This window comes from Sycon ciliatum, chromosome 5, assembly GCF_964019385.1.
Source record: "Sycon ciliatum chromosome 5, ocSycCili1.1, whole genome shotgun sequence".
Classification (NCBI taxonomy): Eukaryota; Metazoa; Porifera; class Calcarea; order Leucosolenida; family Sycettidae; genus Sycon; species Sycon ciliatum.
The window spans coordinates 16,836,214-16,857,024 of NC_088647.1; the positions used below are offsets into that span (position 1 = coordinate 16,836,214).

General features: G+C 47.6%; 2 protein-coding genes and 1 non-coding gene across 4 annotated transcripts in view; 1 reads left to right on the forward strand and 2 right to left on the reverse strand.

Annotated features, from left to right (window-relative positions):
• The first annotated feature begins 8,227 nt into the window (after positions 1-8,227).
• LOC135817854 (dynein intermediate chain 2, ciliary-like) lies at positions 8,228-14,924 on the forward strand. The gene is made up of 2 exons (XM_065331128.1): positions 8,228-10,506; positions 14,198-14,924. The coding sequence occupies exons 1-2, from the start codon at positions 8,503-8,505 to the stop codon at positions 14,531-14,533; spliced, it is 2,340 nt and encodes a 779-aa protein (XP_065187200.1). The 5' UTR covers positions 8,228-8,502; the 3' UTR covers positions 14,534-14,924.
• Trnal-aag (transfer RNA leucine (anticodon AAG)) lies at positions 11,817-11,898 on the reverse strand. The gene has a single exon. It is a non-coding gene; the product is annotated as a tRNA-Leu (tRNA).
• A 157-nt stretch (positions 14,925-15,081) lies between the features above and the next one.
• LOC135817855 (uncharacterized) overlaps positions 15,082-20,811 on the reverse strand; it is a 36,725-nt gene continuing 30,995 nt past the window's right edge. For both annotated transcript variants that reach the window (XM_065331130.1, XM_065331131.1), the window contains 9 exons: positions 19,518-19,558; positions 19,285-19,346; positions 18,587-18,653; positions 18,203-18,284; positions 17,810-17,910; positions 17,412-17,468; positions 16,891-16,946; positions 15,657-15,723; positions 15,082-15,292 (listed from right to left, as the gene is read on the reverse strand). In XM_065331130.1, coding sequence (XP_065187202.1) covers positions 15,230-15,292; positions 15,657-15,723; positions 16,891-16,946; positions 17,412-17,468; positions 17,810-17,910; positions 18,203-18,284; positions 18,587-18,653; positions 19,285-19,346; positions 19,518-19,558 — 596 coding nt within the window. In that variant the 3' untranslated portion in view covers positions 15,082-15,229. The remainder of the gene's footprint in view (positions 15,293-15,656; positions 15,724-16,890; positions 16,947-17,411; positions 17,469-17,809; positions 17,911-18,202; positions 18,285-18,586; positions 18,654-19,284; positions 19,347-19,517; positions 19,559-20,811) is intronic.

Below are 20,811 nucleotides of genomic sequence, written 5' to 3' on the forward strand. Positions count from 1 at the left end.
CAAGAATAGGATTTCGGCCAGGTTTTGCCTCAAAAGCACTGAATTGGGAAAACCATCAAAGTCCAGGCCGTTTGACCCTGCCTCGCAGAACATGAAACAGTGCATTGTGCGGTTCAAACTCCAGTTCAGGTACCCTTTTTGGACCCTTCTTCAAATTTCAAATTTCGCAGCACTGCACTGTGTGTGATAAAATCATGAAAAATCGCCAAATACGGGAGCTCGGAAGAGCCAGTGTCCATTTTTTTTGCGAATGGACTATAGCATCTGATCATTGTCACGTTGCTCCATTTTGTCAGATACATGTACATGTACACTCCAAAGTACTGGGGAGCTGAATATGAAAAGTCAGACGTGGCATTCTGCTGTACAATGTACAACAGGAGTGTAAATATAAATAATATCAAATGAACAACTTTCTATGAGACAAACAAATATTCTGGAAGGAAAAAGTACAGACTTGTCAAGTTATACATAAGCAGTCGGAACCGTTGATGAAACATTTACATACGGATAAAATAATAATTATCGTCAAAAGAGTGGAGGAAAGAAGAAAGAAAGGGAACAGGACGGTGAGACTAGAGGTGAAAATAGTACACCGTGTTCTATTGTTTAAAAAAAGTGAAGGCTGTGTAGTGTAGATATGTAGTGTAGATATGTAGTGTAGATATGTAGTGTAGATATGTAGTGTAGATATGTAGTGTAGATATGTAGTGTAGATATGTAGTGTAGATATGTAGTGTAGATATGTAGTGTAGATATGTAGTGTAGATATGTAGTGTAGATATGTAGTGTAGATATGTAGTGTAGATATGTAGTGTAACTATGTAGTGTAGATATGTAGTGTAGATATGTAGTGTAGATATGTAGTGTAGATATGTAGTGTAGATATGTAGTGTAGATATGTAGTGTAGATATGTAGTGTAGATATGTAGTGTAGATATGTAGTGTAGATATGTAGTGTAGATATGTAGTGTAGATATGTAGTGTAGATATGTAGTGTAAATATGTAGTTTAAATATGTAGTGTAGATATGTAGCTTGCAACGTCTTCAAATGAGTGAGACCATAAACACATGTACGTGGCAAAACAAGGAAATGTTTATCAGCACACACACACATGTGCACAATCAGCATTATCAATGAGGTGATTGGCCACAGAAGAATTCTGCTTCCGATCAACGGCACGAACACCAACCCGTGAATTAGATGTACGATTCGACTCATCAGGTGTTGTCACACTCCAACACACACTCCCACACATACATACGTACATCAGGGGCGTGCTGATTGTAATGACACTCTGTGTGCGAGTGGCATAGGGTAGTTGATGTGTGGTTTTGCTCCAACACGTCCCTTTGCTACTCTACACCTTATTTGTCGAATATTGTAACTGACTCGCCGGTGTTGTTGAGACGGAAATACGGATGCCACTTTCCTCCACCGCTAGCGTGGTCAGAGGGTAGGCTGAGGATCTTCACTCGTTCCATGCCTCGGAACAACACCTCGATCCTCTGACGATCTACATCGATAGTCAAACACACTTCGCAATCCTTGCGTGGTAAAACGAGGTCCGACGACTTGTCATGCGCATGCTGTTGACAATGGTCATCGCACCACCACCATCCTTGCACCGCATTGCAGGTCTCTGCTTCTCTGACTGTAACCCTGGCATTCAGCTTTGCTACACCCATGAAGATGTTGTGATGATCTTCCCAGTTGGTCTTGAAGCACCAACATGCTCTGCCGGATGCGTATCCGGTAGCACATACAGCCAGTGCACAGTCGGTATTAGTAGCGGTGACAGTGCAGCTGTCCTCAGACAATGATAGTGATGTTGAGCGTAAATCACGGCTGAATTCTTCGGCGTCATAAAGCACATACCAGGCGATCTTCTTCTTTTCAGCTGATGATACATGTATAGGATAACCACCATGGACAAGTTGGAACATGATTTCAGTCTCACATACTGGTTTACCGTTGTCGCTGCGGCCCACTGTTAACTGCATTTCATGCACATGATCATCAGGGTGTATCAAGCTTACATGGACATCATCCGGGACGCTATCAACGTGAAGTGGTCGATTGTCAAAGCCTTGAAGTGGAAATTGGAGGAAATAGATAACTGACCCCAGCGTAAGCATACAAGGCACCATCCTCTCAACGTCCACTCTGGTTGAGAACACAGTTGTTTGTGACTTTACAGTCTTGACAGCATTCTCCACAGCGTCCTCATCAATGGTCACACCTAGCTTTCCAGTGATATGAATCATTGGTGTGTCCAGGTCTTCTGATGTCATGCTACTCGTAGCATCCAGAATACTGCTGTGAAGCGATAAGACATGCTGGTCCATTGTTGATACTGTATCTATGGAGGAAGAATCAGAACAGCCCTCAGCAAGGCGATAACCAAGCACCTGGATGGTGTCAATTGTCTGGCGCTTTGAAATCAGCCGGCTTTGCTCAGACTCCAAGTGTATCCGTTTTTTCCACCTGATCTGGTCGATCTCATCCTTCACACGTTGCTTGTCTTTCTCCAAGGCTTTGATCAGATCGTTGTAAAACGTCTCCACTTTCTTAGATGCATCAGTAGCCTGCTCGTCAACTTGATCCACTGCAGCACTGAGGTCTGTTAGTCTGTCGTCCAAACCGGCCAGGTCAGACAAGCCTGGAACACTGCTGATTTCCTTTACGGCTCGGAGAATTTCTTGCCTCTGCTTCTGGACAACATCCGTAGCATGAACCATTCTATGTCCGTCGCGCATGTGCGCAGGACAACACATCCCGCATACAAGAGCACTACAGGTTTCACAATACAGCGACAACACCTGGCCAGTGTGAGCGGGACATTTAGCCTGCACGTCGTCCGAAAGCGGGTTCGACCCACCTTCGGTAGAGGTGTTGGCGGTGTACAAAGTACCAGCGGAAGGTGGCAATGTTTGCCACGCTGGGTGGCGAGCGCTCCCCGCAGCAGCTCCGCCATCGGTCAATTTAGTTTCTTTCCTGCACAAAACACAATGAATGCTGGCCGTCTGCGGATTGACGCTGTCCTTCAGGCATCCCTCACATAGGACGTGCAGGCAACGAAGCAAACGTCCAGTGTCTGGCTTTTCAGTTTCGCACTGGACACACGCGCTAGAAGACCTGAACATTGCGAACGCTGGGGAGAAAGAAAGAAAGAAAAGGTTGCGCTTCAACAGTTCCAGTGCGATGTGAAGATTAAAAACCTTTTCCGCGTCTATATTTCAATGCCTGAGCCGAGCGATAGAAAGACTGAGACCCACCGTACCTGTATGGAACAGTGTAGATCTACTGGAATGTTTCGAGGTCGCCCATGACTGTATGGGCTATGTCTATGTGACTCGGATTGTGAGGCTGTTTCTGCTATGGACAGGACTGCAGCAATGTTGAAGGGGATGTCCCTCCACGTCTCCTCGGATCAAGGCGTGGACTGTATGGTTGTAGCAAAGCTTGGCGTTCTCGTATCCCAGGTGATGTCAACTACATGACATGTTGCATCTGTCTTTGGAGTAATGCCAGCGTAGATCTACGTGTCAGAATGTCAGCCACTTATCTATGGTGAGGAGCTGGTTTGGTTGTCATTGGTGATGATGGGTCCACAATATAATTATTATTACTCAAATCTGTGGACAGCAACTTTTTCGCTCTGTTAGAGCTCCTCAGCACAGCTCTTCGCACCGAAGCGCAGCTCTTCGCACCGAAGCGCAGCTCTTCGCACCGAAGCGCAGCTCTTCGCAATGAAATACGTTTCCGTGAAGCAAAGCATTATTATAAAGAGCTGCAAACCCCGCCAAGAGTGCTCGAAATGCTCCAAGTGCAGTGAGCAATTATTGCTGATAATTATAATAATTAAAAAGCTTCCGTGGAGATAAAAATGTAATGTAGTTTTGCTTATGGTGTTTGTACTGAGTGCGCAGCTTACTCTATTTATTGCGTTAATTATAATAATATTATTATAATTTGCAATTTCAAATTTGGACTTCACGGAGAATATCAAAGTATTAGGAAACCAGAGGCCACATGCCACGTACTGCTCTTTTCTCTCCGAAACTCAACACTTGCAAGCCAAAATCATCAGTCACACCACCGGGACTCGAACCAGGGACTGTGGACCTTGCTATTCGCGAGCAATGCTCTAACCAACTGAGCTACAGTATGACTCTTATCCACAGTGATGGTCAATCTATCCTTCTTCGATCAATCAATATCTGACTTGCATCATACTGGCAACTCACACCAATCAAGAGGGCCCTCGGCCATTCGCTTGATATCATGGGGAGCGCATCAAACTATGCCCACTGCGAGCAAATACAAATTGCAATTTCAAATTTGGACTTCACGGAGAATATCAAAGTATTAGGAAACCAGAGGCCACATGCCACGTACTGCTCTTTTCTCTCCGAAACTCAACACTTGCAAGCCAGATATGAAAGAAAGAAAAAATCATCAGTCACACCACCGGGACTCGAACCAGGGACCTTGCTATTCGTGAGCAATGCCCTAACCAACTGAGCTACAGTATAACTCTTATCCACAGTAATGGTCAATCTATCCTTCTTCGATCAATCAATATCTGGCTTGCATCATGTGACCAAGCCGCTTTTACGGGCAACAATATTATGAAATGTTTATTTCTCGTTGGCTGAGCGAATTCGAAGCGAAAGAAACGAGAAATCTAGTTCTCTGTTAATATTTTTTGCACGTGCGTGCGGAACGGGTACGAGGGCAGTGTGCTGTGGTTGAAAGTGCTGTTGCTGTGATTCAGCAGATCATTGTTGTTCTTCTTGCCAAGTGTGCAGCTGCCCAAAAACTTTTCTCCGTTGTGTAGATCGGCCTGGTGCTGTTCTTTTCTGTTGCCAACATGAGTGGTCGGAAGGGAAAAGCTGTGAACTCTGGTCGTGGTAGAGGTAGAGGCAAGAGAGGAGGCGCTCGTGCCTCAGCCGTATTTGAGTTTCCCGACTCCGATAGGGTCGGAACCACGTCGTCGTCGTCCGAGTACGAAACGGCAGTGGAACACCAGCCCTCGGCACCCCCAACTGCAGCTCCTCAACAGGCTGGTGCTGCTGCGTCCAAGGCAGCCACGGAGTTCGAGAGCGAGCAAGAGCTCTTGGGCATGAAGATCCGAATGCTGGAAAGAGGCATGGAAAGGTTGGCAGAACGAGGCAGGTCGCTGAAAAGAAGACGAGGGGGAAATTCCCCTGATGCAAGATCATCGTCGTCCTCGTCCTCGTCTTCCTCAGAGTCGAGATCAAGATCCCGCTCGCCGAGGCAAAAAAGGAAGTCCGGAGCACCCACAGAGCTGAACTGGAAACCGACCAGCTATGCAAAACAGTTTGCATTGAACGAGGAATTGCTGGACATCATTGCCTCAATGAAGTCGAAGTCGAAGAGAAAAAGGAGAAGAGCAGCGAAAAAAGGTGAGCGTGTACTTAGAGAGAGGCAGGAGTGGCTTGTTGTCGCTGAAAACCATGGCCACCAGGTGGCGACTGCATTCCAAGGAGGCAACCTGCTCATGGACCTGGTGACAGGCTCCAAAAAGCAGAAGCGGCTGCAGGCCGCAATCCAAGCAGAAGGGGTGAAAAAGAAAGCGGCCGGAGGTGTGCGTAGCCTAGGTTCGGTCGATGCTAATGTTCAGGCAGGGCAGGGGATGGGGATCCCACCTCGTCCACATCCAGGTCCCATTCAGCATATGCCAGGTAACTTTCGGCCCCCTCCGGTGTGCCACAGATGTGGGCAGCCAGGGCATTTCGTCAGAGTGTGCACGCAGCAGCCGACGGCCGCTGGCCAGCAAAATCGGCAGCCAATGTAAGAAGGATACGAACACGTCGAGGAGTGCAGCAATATTTGACATAGCTATGTTGTATAATTCATACTCTGATTGATATAATAATTCAGTGTGGCTAGTTCTAGACCGATGTCATATTGTGCGTCTGATTTCATGAATTGTGAATACAATACAATACAACCATCAAAAGTTTATATAAGAACATTTACTGCGGAAGTGCTGCGTGTCTTTGTGTGCTGTATGTTATATCTGCAGGTAGCACCGGGTGCTACGCTAAGCTGCTGGGATCCTGGATCCGAAGTGCCGGGCACCAGGTGCCATGTTGTTGATGCTGCTGTGGCTGCTGGTGAGGGATAGTGATCTGCCCGTTGAGACGCGAACTGCCACCGGGTAGACGGGGACAGCGCACATCGTGACTAGCCAAAGTATTCGGCGACCTCTACCTCAACTATCTTCTTAGTGTGCGCTGCCGTTATCCGCTGTAGTGTGTGCTGCAGACTGTAGTCGTGTGACTCATGATGCTCTGGTCTATATGCCTATAACTCTTCGCTTGGCGAGTTTTTCGTACTTCAAAAACGAAGTAGTAAAGCATGGTTCCTGAAGCCTAGCAAATGCTGAAGCTGCCGTTGCCTTAGTTTTCTGCCTTAATCTGATGTGTTGCTGACAATAAGTTCGGGCTACAGCGCTGGCTCTCTTCCAAGGCGCATAGCGCCATTATCTAGCTATGGCAAGAAGTCTTGTGCAGCAGGTCTGCATTCACCGCATGTTCAAATGGCTGCTGTGTGTGATAGAGCTGGGTGTGCATGCTGATGCTCGTGCAAACAAATTTGGAGCAGAGAATATAAAACGCAAGGTATTGTAAGAGCAATTTTCTGAAAATAATGTTAAAACACGAAATATAAAAATGCATTATCACACCGTAGCCACTTTTATGGGCAAATTCCAATACAAGGCAATGAGAAAACGAGGATGAAGTTAACCTTTTAACCCAAAGAAAAGACAAAAGATGTCAACAATAGAACTACAAATATAAAAACAAACATCAGGTCATAAAAACTACTTTAAAACATAACCAAATGACAGCAAAGCGTGGAGAATGAGATTGACTTACAAAACAAAAGTAGTCCTACTATGCTTACAAAACAGAATCTACCTACACCACTAAGGAAGAAACATTTTATGATTGCAGTCTCACAAACACCGGCCTCTATCTAACGACCCATCAAACTGCTTGCATCATACTGGCAACTCACACCAATCAAGAGGGCCCTCGGCCATTCGCTTGATATCATGGGGAGCGCATCAAACTATGCCCACTGCGAGCAAATATAAATTGCAATTTCAAATTTGGACTTCACGGAGAATATCAAAGTATTAGGAAACCAGAGGCCACATGCCACGTACTGCTCTTTGGTGTGAGTTGCCAGTATGATGCAAGCCAGATATTGATTGATCGAAGAAGGATAGATTGACCATCACTGTGGATAAGAGTCATACTGTAGCTCAGTTGGTTAGAGCATTGCTCGCGAATAGCAAGGTCCCTGGTTCGAGTCCCGGTGGTGTGACTGATGATTTTTTCTTTCTTTCATATCTGGCTTGCAAGTGTTGAGTTTCGGAGAGAAAAGAGCAGTACGTGGCATGTGGCCTCTGGTTTCCTATTATTATAATTACAAGTAATATTATTACGTACTAGAATGTCGGCAGGTTCTTCACAGCTGGAAACTGGGAATAGGTTTTGGTGGATAATGCCTGGGAAAATTGGTATATTCTGCTCGAACAACAGTGAAATTGACTATACAACGCTTGTGGTGGACAATTCCCCGCGGAAGTTCTGGTCCTCCTCGTTCTGTATCCACAGATACATGTAGCAAGCAGGGAGTAGTAGTATTGGTACATGTATTAGATAAACCTTGTTTTAGTTCACACATGCTGTTTTAGTGTTGGACCTCCGGCCGGCTCACCACAAAGTAGCACAGTCTAGATATAAATTATCTGTTCACGAAGCTAGCGAGTAGAGGGATGCAGAGATAGAGTGCAGTGTGGTCGGCTAGCTGTGGCAGTATGCACTCCTCGCCAAAGCAGAGCGTCTTCCGGTCATGGGGTGCGCATGCGAGAACGGCTCACACCTCATGACTGGCTGTTCACAAACTGACAAAGCTAGCGGGTAGAGGGGTGGTACTACATGTAACGATGGCCTCGGCTAGCTAAACCGCGAAGGTCACAATCTGTCAATCATCATTATCGACTGGATTAGGTCCTTGATCCCCTGGCATGTACGTCTGCACTACAGGTAGATCTACATGACTATCAACTACACAGCTAATTATTACTTACAAGTAGCGTCCGTCTACTGGCTGCGCCGTTCCAAAACTCCAATGATGATCATGTAGATCCGTTCCTCCACTACCAGACTACTGAGTACTGTCTCCACTCTCCACTCCAGTTTACACATCTCGGCGAGCAGGCAGCACACGTACTTCTCTGTACTTTTTTTTGTAGACCCGCACTACAGCTGCGTAGAAACTCTGACAGTTTGGTGCTGTAGCCAGTGTACATGGTGTAGGCCAGGGACTACTGGCAGTACTGCGAGGCAACCGCTGCGTCGGCTCTACCGTCCTGCAGAACTCCATTTCCTCTCCTTTCTCACAGAACAAGTTTCTGTCTGGGTTGGTCGACGGGAAACGTTCCTGGCCCTCAACCATGAGTATCGAAAAAGATAACCTGCAGTTGATACGTGAGGCGGTTGCTTCACTTGCAGCCAAGGATCGAGAGAAGGAGAACGCCAAGCTGAAAGAAGCCGAGCGCCGGGCCAAAGAAGAAGAAGAGGCAGCGGCCAGACGGGAGGCGCAGCTAAACGAAGTCATAACCCGAGTGCTGAAGGCCACAAACCCTCGATTACCGTCCAACGTAACACGGTACAACTACAAGGAGGGCGCTTACAAGTCTATCGGTATTACGGAGCACATGGTCGTCCACTGGGAGATGCCCAGCTATCTCATTCGGGCGGATTCAGAAGAGGCTGAAAGACAACGCTCGCGCGCTATAGATTACGAGAGAAGCGGCTCGCTCACCACCACCACATCCCGACGTTTCTCGCATTCGCTAGACCCGGACGAGCAGAGTGACGGGGAAGAGGACGACGACAACGACGATGAGGATGATGACGGGGAGGAATCCTCGACCAGGAGAGCAAAGAAGGAGAAGAATGCAGACGCATCCAGAGAGGGCGGCGGTGCTGCCGCAACTGCCGATACTGGCGGAGACTCGAAGCTATTGATCCAGTTCAACTACATCGATCGTGAAACTCAAACCTTGGATACATCGTTTACATCGACACGCGAGACGATGACCGTTCCGCCAAAGCGCGCCGGCTATTCAGACAGTGTCACTCAGTGGGAGATCTACGACAGGTGCATCGAGGAACAAGCGCGCTTGGAAGCGGAGAAGAAGCGGAAAGCGGCTGCCAGTGCGCGCCAGCCGGCAGGCGGAGCGCAGGCGCAGGCGGCGGCGGAACCTGAGCCACTACCGGACGAGCCAGACGAGCTTGAGATCACCATCAAGCTGGAGAACCTGGAGCCCAGCAGTGGTTCAGGAGGCAAGAAGAAGAAGACAGGTGGCATAGGGGGTAAGGGTGGTGATGATGATGGTGACGCCGAGGAGCCTGTGAAGGAGCACGATTGCTCGGCCATCAGCAAGGTGGCCAAGGTCATGGAGCGCATGGTCACGCAGAACGGCGTGCGCGATCGCATTCACGACATGGTGTACTTTGACGATCCGCGCGACGGCACGGCAGGCTACAAGAAGGCCGGCACGCTGCTACACCTGTGGAGCGTGAAGGGTAACTACGGGTTCGGTATAGCGGTGAAGTCGTTGTGCCTATGCCCTCGCTACTCGGACATGTTCGTCGCCACCTACTGCAGCGTGGACCTGATTGACAAGGTGGGCGAGGGGTCGGTGTGCCTGCACACGCTGAAGAACCCGGCGTTCCCCGACCACGTGATGGACATGGCGAGCGGCGTGATGAGCGTGGACGTGCACCCAAAGCAGTGTCACATGCTGTGCATCGGAATGCTGGACGGACGCGTGGCCGTCCTGGACGCCCGTCGGCCCAGCGCCAACGCCATACTGTGCGAGAGCCCTGTGCTGGAGCGGCACACGGACATGGTGTGGCAGGTGCGATGGCAGAAGGACGACCCGCAGCGCCGTCTCAACTTCTTCAGCGTGTCGTCCGACGGCTTCATCGCGCAGTGGACGGTCACGAAGGACGCGCTCGCACGGCGCAACATCACCCCCATCATGCAGCTGAAGGACAAGGCGAAAATCCCCATCATCCCCGAGCCGTGGATGGAGCCGGAGAAGCAGTTGAACTTGGCGCGTGGAAGCTGCTTTGATTTCATCCCCACCCTGGACAACGTGTACCTGATAGGAACCGAGGAGGGAATCATACACAAGTGCTCCACGCTTTACCAGCAGAACTACATCCGCTCATTCCAAGCGCACAACTTCACCATCTACGCGGTGCGTTGGAACCCATTCCAGCCGCGTGTGTTTGCGACGTGTGGAGTGGACTGTTGCGTGAAGATCTGGGATGATGAGCGGCCAGAGACGCCGCTGTTTGTATTCGACCTGGACGACCCCGTGATTGACTTCTGCTGGGCACCGTACTCGTCAACCGTGTTCGTCGCCGGCACAATGAACGGATATGTAAGTGAACTCCATGTGTTTGTAAGTACATGGTGTGTGTGTGTGTGTTTGTGTGTGTGTGTGTGTGTGTGTGTGTGTGTGTGTGTGTGTGTGTGTGTGTGTGTGTGTGTGTGAGCATGTGTGTGTGTGTGAGCATGTGTTCGTGTGCTCACTTGTACACGCCTGTGTGCTTGTGTGTGTTGTCTGTATGCTGCGAGGTATTTCAATGTGGGTACCAGTGTCAGCTCCCGAGCCGGTCAGCGACCTGGTTGGGGTGTACTTGGAGGTATTTCAATGTGGGTACCAGTCTCTGCTCCCGAGCCGGTCAGCGACCTGGTTGGGGTGTACTTGGAGGTATGTCAATGTGGGTACCAGTCTCTGCTCCCGAGCCGGTCAGCGACCTGGTTGGGGTGTGCTTGTACACGTACTTGGACCAGTTTGAACAAAGAACACTGGATCACTTGTGACCTGGTTGGGAAGACATAAATACATCACGGAGTCCTAAAATATGTGTTACGGCTCCCTGATGTAGATGCAGTAGCCGCACTTGAGCGTACCCGGCTCTGACCCGGTTGAATGAGTTGTGATGTACTTTGGCAACACCAATATAAAGCTGCTTCCTACGCCCCTGCCAGTGCCTGCTCTAGGACTTCAAACCAACCGAGGGGCGTAGGAAGCAGCTTTATATTGGTGTTGCCAAAGTGTGAGATGGGGGGGGGGGGTCCTCCCCCGGGGAAAAGTTTTGGAAAACTGGGCCGAAAAGGCCATATTTAATGCTACAGAATAATATGAGAAATAAGAATATGCGGTACCGCGGTTGTGCTCCACTTTTTTTTAATGACGTTTTACCTGCATACCCGCGCAAAATCAAAATAATCCTCGTCATCTGGCCTGCGCAACGCATTAGAATTTGAATTCTGCGGAGCCGCAGTGGAACCTGGCCCATAGTGACCGCGGCTCGAGCTGGTGCAGCGAGGCCGGGGCTGCAGATAGATAGCGTGCTCGCAATCCGAATGTCTGCCATGATCATGCTGGGGATTTGCATACGCGCAGTCAGTTTCATTTTTTTCACAGACTCAACCAAGCCTCTTGTACTGGCAAAATAAACACAATAATTACAAGTGCAACCTCAACAGCACAGGAAGAAAAAAGAGCAAAAAATGGCTGTGAACACAGTCGAGAGAGCAAAAATGGCTGTGAAAACAGTGTAATCTAATATAAAGCCTCGGGAGAATAACTGATGCTGCTCATCGCAGTGAGTTTCTGTCAGAGAGTGATATATATTGAATGCGACGATAATGAAAAAATTAAATAGTATGAAAAAGGAATCCTGGCAGCGGTGGGATTCGAACCCACGCCTCCGAAGAGACTGGAGCCTTAATCCAGCGCCTTAGACCACTCGGCCACGCTACCATGCACAAACTATCTGGCTAGTGCTTCGCTGAACAATATGGAGCGACAGGATTTGAAGTTGCACTGGTTGGGACACAGCAAGATTTGCCCAGATCCCTGGAAAATGCATTCCTGAGTTATTTTTTCATGAAGTATCACCAGTGATATGAGTCATGACTACTGTTAGCTACCTTATGCTTAGATTACTGTAAAGTGAGAAACTTTCACTAGAGATTAATTTTCCCTATTTTCACCACCATCACACATTCGCGAAAATAAATCGCCGCACACTGCTCTGTACATTGATCGTAGACAGTAAGGTCCAACTGGAGAGATACGATCGCAAAAGTTTCTCATCGTGAACCAGCCCAATTCATGAAAACGCGCAATGTGTGCGCCGCGAAAGTTTTATCGCTTTTTAAGAAGGCGCAAGTAGTAAGGATCTGATAGACCTGTCCTCCCTGCATTTGATGATGGTTGTGATTAGAGGTCCTCACGGGTAGCCGGCTACCCGTGCTACCCGTGAGGACCTCGGATAGCACGGGGAGAGAATAGTACCCGAAAACCCGAAGTTGCAGATGACATAATGTACAGTGCACGTGTACAAATTTATGTAATACTCCGCATGTCTACCCAGTGTGTAGCTGTAAGGGAAGGGGTGCATTGTGGTGTTACCATGGAAACATTACCTGATCGGGTACCCTTGCAACCCGTAGAAAACTACTTCCTCCTCGTCATTAAAATTGTCGCTTCCCAGAGCGATTTTTCGAATTTATTTCGGCCACTGGAAGGGCAAAGAAATCAGCTAGAAATTGAGGCAGAGCATTGTCGAAGGACCAAGCTTTAGTTTGTGGCCTCCCGCTTCGCTGCACTTGCAGCTAAGGTCGACGACGTCTTGATCAGAGTTTGAGGCAGACCCTTCAGCACGCAACAATTCGCTGAACAAGACGTTCAAAATTCTGGTCAAGAAACTTGGTTTTCAAGCGATCCATGCCTCCAGGTGGCAGGCGATGAAGGCAAACTATCACTTTTCAAGTACACTGTAACGGCCTTCCAGTGGGGTAGGGTAAGCAGTTCCGCACCTTCTTTTCTTGGCAAGCGCTTCGCTGATTTTGTTGGTATTTTCAGACCTGCTACCTTCGCAACAACATGCGCCATACGTAGCGCATTTTAGGAATTTGAGAACACTTTGTTCTTGCCTTCGTCAATTTCAGCATTTCGCATTCAGGAAAGATACCAGGATTCTTATACCCGAGCTTGCAGTCGTGATAAATGCCCACGCGAACGATGTGGGACGGCACGAACTCCAGAAAAATGATATGCGCTCTGGGCGGAAAAGTGCGGAGCGCGATGAATTTGCTTGGTGCGGAAGAGAGCTCTGACAAAGTCCGAGACCACCACGGCTTCAGTAACAAGTGGACATTGCGCAGGAAGGGTCTCTCCAATATTCAAACATAGAAAACAGCGATTCCGACAGTCGGACTAAGACGAGCCAAGTCACAAACATTGCAATGTGCGAAGCGACAATTTTTATGACGCGGAGGAAGTACCCGAACCCGATACCTAAAGAAAATGCTATCTGACTCAGCCTTAGTTGTGATGGTGATCACCGGGGGGTCTGGAGAACTTTAAAGGGATGCTCCTGCAGTTATCTTTCCGTTTTGTACAGAGCCTGACGATGTAATGGAGTCTGGCCCCTGGGGTATTTCTCTGTGCCCCGGATAGGGGCAGCCCTAGGCATCCTGTACCGTAGTCCTTGGTTCACTGTACACTGCTTGATTGGTGTGACGCGTAAATCAGCTTGCACCGCAGTCAGTCTCAATCTAGCAGTGTGGGATTTCACCGCCCATATACTGTCGTGGATATGGGAATCCAGTCGATTGACCAGGGCCTGCGCCCTCAGCGCCTACAGAACAGTGCACAATCATGTTGATCCGATGCGACCAGTGTGCTGCAGCGCATAATAATTACATGTATGTCATCAGGTCATGCGCGTATACTGCTTACCCATGGCTGCATGGCCACTGCGGCGCCCTGTGACCGCTAGATGTGCGACCGGATTTCCATGTCCACGACAGTACGTAATGTATTCCGCTAGGATCGTTTTTAAGAGACGATGTTTTCCTGGCTCGGAAGTATGCCACAACATTACAGCTGTTCGATATTGTATGGCTAAGAACAAGTCGCCACCAGCAAGAAACGCAGCACACCCTATGTGTAACACCTATCCCAGCAGATCACCCACTCACTTGTACAACCATTGAAAAACTATCGCTGTTTCGTTTGCTTGCTTTTGTCCCATGCCGGTGTGCGCATGCAGGCCCATGTGTACGACTTGGACATTGACAAGTACAACCCGCTGTGCAAGCAGGACGTCATACCGTACAGCAAGAATCGCCTCACCAAGGTGCACTTCGTCCCCTCGCAGATGCTTCTCATTGCCGGCGACGATCATGGCAACATACACACGTACAAACTCTCGCCCAACCTGCGCAGGGGCGTGCGCAGGACGTCACGCCAAAGCCAGTTGCGCAAGATGAACGAAGTCATCGCCTGGGTGTGGGAGCCAGCCGATATGGCCAGCGGTAACAAGAAGAAGAACAAGAAGGGTGGCAGAGGTGGCAAAGGTAAGGGTAAGAAGAAGGCGAAACACTAGGAGCAGCTGCTGATGTAGCCACACTGGCATGTCGCATGTATCCGTCCTACTGCATAGTGCACACAAGGTGTTCAAGCAGCCACGCTTGCTAGTCGGATGCGTCGTCCTCCAGGAAAGTGCAACTGTGAGTAAGGAGTTGTTGTATACGTGTATAGTATTTACCAGCTTTGCACACTACACTCCGTTTCCCATTAGACAGCATAGCATTTGTCGAATTTTCATCACTGCTGCTGTACACTGAAACTTTGTCTCATAAATCGAAAGTTCGTCACATGATTCACAACCAGTAGTAGTAGGATACGCATGTTTGTTGTGGTGCATGTCACGGTAAATTTCAGTTGCAATTTTGTGGATTTGTGCCGTCACACTGTAGTGACTCGAAAGCTCTGCTGCCTATTTCTGCCCATGCAATGAATGACCCAATCTTCCTTCCCGATAAGGCTTGGGCTATATTTGTGACATGAATCGACAAAATAAGTTTTGGACTTGATGACATCAGGCATTTTTGTAACACTTATTTTGTTCTTCAAATAGAAGTCATTGTGATCTTACAAGGAGGAAGTGTAATCAATAAACTCACAAGATCAAAAGAATATTGAATTATAATTTACATGAATGTTCTGTGAAATGTAAATTCAGATATTTGTAGAATATTTTGCTGGCAATGTACAATAATAATATACACATCTCAGAAAACTACTCTGTTGCTAGTTGCTGTTCTGGGAACTTTTGGGATAGGCAGGTTCCGATTTTGTCGACCTACCACACAGTGAGAACAACGAAACAAAGCAGAGGATAATTTATGAGCATTTGAAAAATACTGAGCTGATCATATTTTCTTCATATAGAAGAGACGGTGCATGTGGCACGATGCACTATGTTGTAATTGTATGTACTCTTGTTGACAAAAATCATACAATTGTAGACTTCTGCATTATTGTGTTTAGTCAATTGTACTTGACTGTGCACATGAAACCTCCAATATAGAAAAGTCGGCCAGACCCCGACGACCACACCTGTACGAGTAGCAGTGAAACACTGGCCACGCGTGATTCAGTTGTGCATAGTCAGAACACCAGCATGTGTACAACAGAATACTACTTGAATTTTCTAAAGTATTTACCAGCTCGTCAAGTCCAGGGAGCTTTCCACACAGGTCCGCCACTCTTGCCCATTCTGATTTGGTCGTCCTACATTTAGAGCAGAATAGAGCCATTCCCGAATTAATGAAATCCAACCGCAGGAAATCAGCCCCGTCAGACTGCACAGCACGCAGCACCAGTTTAATCACATTACCAGATTTCATTGAGCATCACTGGCACATGCAGTGGTACAGTGGAGATTGGATACAACGACACTCCTTCGGGAGAAAACAAAATGTCGCTATATGCGATCTGTCACTAAACCCGATCTTCACATTTTAGTATGCGGTATGTATATCAAAATGACAGAAATGTATTGCAGATATGCAAGTGCATAATATAATGCATATGGATTTTAGATGCGCATGTGCATGTGCATGTGTCTTGCATGCATAGTTCAAGCCAATAATCATGCATAGCAACTACACCACACGCTGCACCATGTGCACAGCGGCTACCAGCATGCGTGGAGTGACCCAGAGGTACAAGCGACACAGATAATGTCCCATGCATGCCAATCCGCCTGATACAAGAGGAAAGTCGTTATATTCGATGCGTTTTCAGGTCTTCGGGCACCAAAAAAGTGTCAGTAAATTCGATCTGTCGTTATTTTCGAGGTCGTTATACCCGATCTATAATGTACAGAAAGGACTTGCTAAACGACTTGGGCAACATAATGTTGTCTCTAAACTCGATTTGTCGTTATACCCAAGATCGTTATATCCAATCTCCACTGTAATTGGTTCTTCTTTCGACAAGACGAGACCAGGAGAGGGTTTGCTCCCCACACAGGACGAGACCACACAACACTTGCCGAAAGCAGCACAACCAGTTCAACAGAGCTTATGAGGATGGCATCAACGAATGAACGCTACATGTGTAGATGTGTTGGTAGGAGCTTTTCCATCAACCTAGTTATCAAGTACAATTCGCAAGCAATAGTGACGCCAAAATTATACAACGCAAATCATCTATAATCTAGCTGGTGTCGTGAGATTAGATTGCTTTCCATCCCCGAGTTGTGATGAAGCAGCACACGAGCTGAAGTTCTACTAATGATTGGGATAGCATGCATGCCGCACAGAACATCACTCTGTATTCCAATGGTGGGTAGATTATATAATGATCCATTATTGCTATTCAGGGCAAGGTCCTCTTACAGAGCTCAACAATATAATATGTTATGTCCGCGAACGCCAGAAGGAGTTACCCTACCTGTTGTCCTCAATCATGTATGCTTCCAGTCCATCCAGGCTTTGTCCAAAGAGTTTCTGTTACACAGAGACAGAAGAGACGTGCAGCACATATCCATGAGCAGTGCAGTGTGCGTGGTTCACGGATCAGAACTTAGGCAGTGCGATGTTGAACATAGCATATTTACCGCTTGGAAAGTGGGATCCGCGTCAGCATCGCTTGCATGTTCAGAAACACACAAACTAGCCTTCGCATCTGCAAGCCACCGCCATGCCTGTTCACCTTAGTAGCGAATGCAAACCTCGCAAGTTGTACAGTCATGCTACAGTCTGAAATCCACCCGCTGCACAGTGAAGTTGTGCGAAGGCCAAGCACAAACTATACCTTCCAAAGCTTACTACATGCATGGTTAAAACTGCTGCGCGAAGCTTTATCCAAGACTGGAGTTTGACGGAATCGCAGTGGGTTGTTAAGCGGAGTATAGAGCATGCACGATTGACAACCGAACTGAGCATATTCTAAACAACAGGGCTTCATCTCACCAAGGCAACAGTCATTGTCGCTGAGGCACTACCGCCATCGGCCAGACCGGTCAACACCTAGCAAACAACATAGAGAAAGTATCGCAGGCATGTTTCTGCTTAGGATGTGAACAGTATTCTCGAGTGCCTTTCTACTGCTGTGGTGGTATGAATGTACTGATTCAACTCGCTGAAACCGTCAACAAGGAAAATAGATAATGAAGGATACGCTATAAATGTGCTGGTAGTCATTCAGAATGGCCAAATGGTGGAGACATAGAATTTTACGGTCTTGCCCCCATCCATGTTACAATTGCAGAACAATGAATCGAATATTCAATTGATCATCATGATCAGGCATTGAGCGGCATGCCTCTACATATCCCCCCCCCCTCCCACTCTTAATTAAGGTATCCTACCTCGGCAGCTGTCAGGGCTGGTTGACATGGCGACCTGGATTCGGACATCAGTGCAAAGCCGACATCGGCAGAGGGGTGACGCTGGAGAACCTCCACAAAATCTGAAACGAGAGACAGGCAAGATAAATATACCAGTATTAGAATAAAGCGTTGTGATAAAATTGAAATTTGTCACGTAAGTCGCAGAAGTTTTGCACGAGCGAAGGTGCCTTCCACGCATTCCAGAAAAAGGACGACTGCCTTCCAAACCATCTTGACGATGGCTAAAAGTTGTGTCTTAGCTATAAGCGCATGCTGTACAAAGTATAACCACACCGCAGATTGGGGTTTAAACAAGGAGAGTTTCAAGGTGGTTTGTAGACACATGTACGCTACACATGTACACTGTCTTACTAGCTCTTCCCATGGATGGCATCCGCCTAGCGATGGATAGCATGCGCTGTAGCTGTCCTTGCATCACCATACACGACAGTGCCTGTATAGAGAATCAAGACAGTGTTCACAGTGGCGGTGACAGGAAGCCTAGTAAGTGGGCCAGGGGATAGGAAGTAGGGATGTAGGGCAGAGGATTTTGCATAGTACAGATGTGCTGTAGTACCCATCATTTCTTGAAGTCACTTCGGAATTATGTGTGTGTGTGTGTGGGGGGGGGGGGGGGGGGGGGAGGGAGAGCAAGTTTGGTAACAATGTTCATCGTCTGGAATGGAGAAGGTACCAACAGCATTCATCAAGATGGGATACTTCAGAGAACTGTACTGCTGTTGATGTATCACGTACCTGTACATAGCCACCGCAACGCAGGTACACTGCTTCTGCCAAGTGTACTGCACGCCGTTTCTCATCGCTATCAGCATCCACAAAACACAATAAGAATGTTATAGTCAGCATTTTCTGGAGCCTATACCCCACGAATGCCTCCCGCTAGCATATACCATTTCCAACCAAACAGGGGTGGCACACTGCACCAGTAGAGCCAAGAGTACAATTATTACCTCAGTTGGTTACCGTTACTTATGTACTCTTGGCTGTACTGCACTACGCACGGATCATTTTACACGCAATTTATGCAGTTTGCAAAGCGCCGAAATCAAGACGAATTACAAACTGTCGGACAATTGAGATTTTGATTGCGAGGTACTGAGAAGTACTAGTACATGTACCCCACCCGGAGACACACCCCGTCCACAGCTGTGAACGCTCAACTGCTGCGCAAACACACACCATAGTGATAGCTGAGTCTGTGATGTGTATGTTGTGTGAGTGTGCATCATACCTGTCAACCCCAGGCAAAGAGTTTCCTAGCCAATTCTAGGGTTTCTCCTAGATTTGGTCTATCTTTCCGTATGTTTCTGTTATAATATACATCATTGTTGTGCAGTTTGCGTGCATCGACAGTGGAAACACAGACCATGCGCACAGCATTCAAACCCATATACGGTATACTGCCTTGCATGGAAGGTTCAATCACAACTTACGTGGAGTTGGAATGCTTGGCGTACTTCAGGAGGAGATCACCGAGTCCAGCAGATGGCGTAAGCTGCACGTTTCAGACCGCGGAAACAGATTGCAGAGATCAATGCCTGCTTGGGAATTCGGTTTTGCAATACGCCAGCCCAGACTTCGTCTGCTTGTCTCATTTCATCCGATTTCTACGGTTTCCAAATTACAAAAGGAACAACAAAACTAGTGTGGTGATCATCAAACAAACCTTTCGCATCGTCATCCACTTCTCGACTTCTCGTAGCATGCCTATAGCATATAGACAAGGATTGGCAGGAACACACATTCACACATGCGCCAGTGTTACCCACAAGAACATTCAAAGACACGTGCACACACGTTGCATGTTTCCTCGGTACCCATTCCTCCATCATACCTACTCCCACTGTGCAGCGGCTTGTACCACTGCTATCAGCTTCACAGAGCTAGAGATTTGATTAAAATAGTCTACTCTCTACTCTCTACCCCTCCACCCCCCCCCCCCTTTCCGCTTGGACACACATGTCTGATGTCTGATGGCAGACATACGGGTTGCCATGTTGGTGATTTGGTGACTAGCATTTCTCCTCTGTGCTCTGGTTACCACTGGTTGCATAACCACCGGAATACTAGCATCAATCAAAAGTTCACCCTCTATGCATATACAACTCCTGTTACTCTACGTTCTATGCAGAAGAAAGACTGGAAGTACAGGTCAGACCTCGCTATAACGTAATCTCTGGGGGATGGGAGAAATTATGTTATAACGAGGTTTATGTTATAGTGAGTTGGGCACACCAATATGCAATATGTATGTCAAAATGACACTCTTCACTTACTGATTACAACTGTACTGTTTTACATACAAGTATGATGATGACTAGCAAAGATGTGTACAGGCTTGTCAGCAAAGGGGTGACAAGAGCCATGTAGTGCGTGTACTTGTACATGTGACAAGATTACAGCCTATAAAAAGTAATGGGAGTAGTAAAATACCGGTATTTTACTACTCCCTGCTTCCGAGGTGGACGGCTCAGTCTCAAGAAGGCATGCATGCCGTGTACATAGTCATTTTATACGAGTTTTTACGTTATGCTGAGGTCTCCGTGCGCCCGGGACCCAGCAAACAGTGCGTTATAGCGAACATTACGCTATAGCGGATTATGTTACAGCGAGGAAATTTTGTACAGAAGTGATGCAGTTTCGGCAGGGACATTCACATTTGTACGTTATAGTGAGGTTTATGTTATAGCGGGGGTCGTTATAGCGAGGTCTGACCTGCTGTAAATCACACAGTGACGTAAATTTGGAAACGAGTATATGTAGTGGACATCGTTTGAAAAAACATGATTAGCATGTCACCCTAGTCGAATACTTGCCAGCGACAAGCAGGAGAATAGAAGCTACTGAACGTTCTTGTGGAAAGTAGACCGTTCACTAGTATAGACTGCACTTGATAGTATTGCTGTGTGACTCACTCCCAGCAGATAGTACAACATGGGGTAGTGTTTGTGATTTTGTAA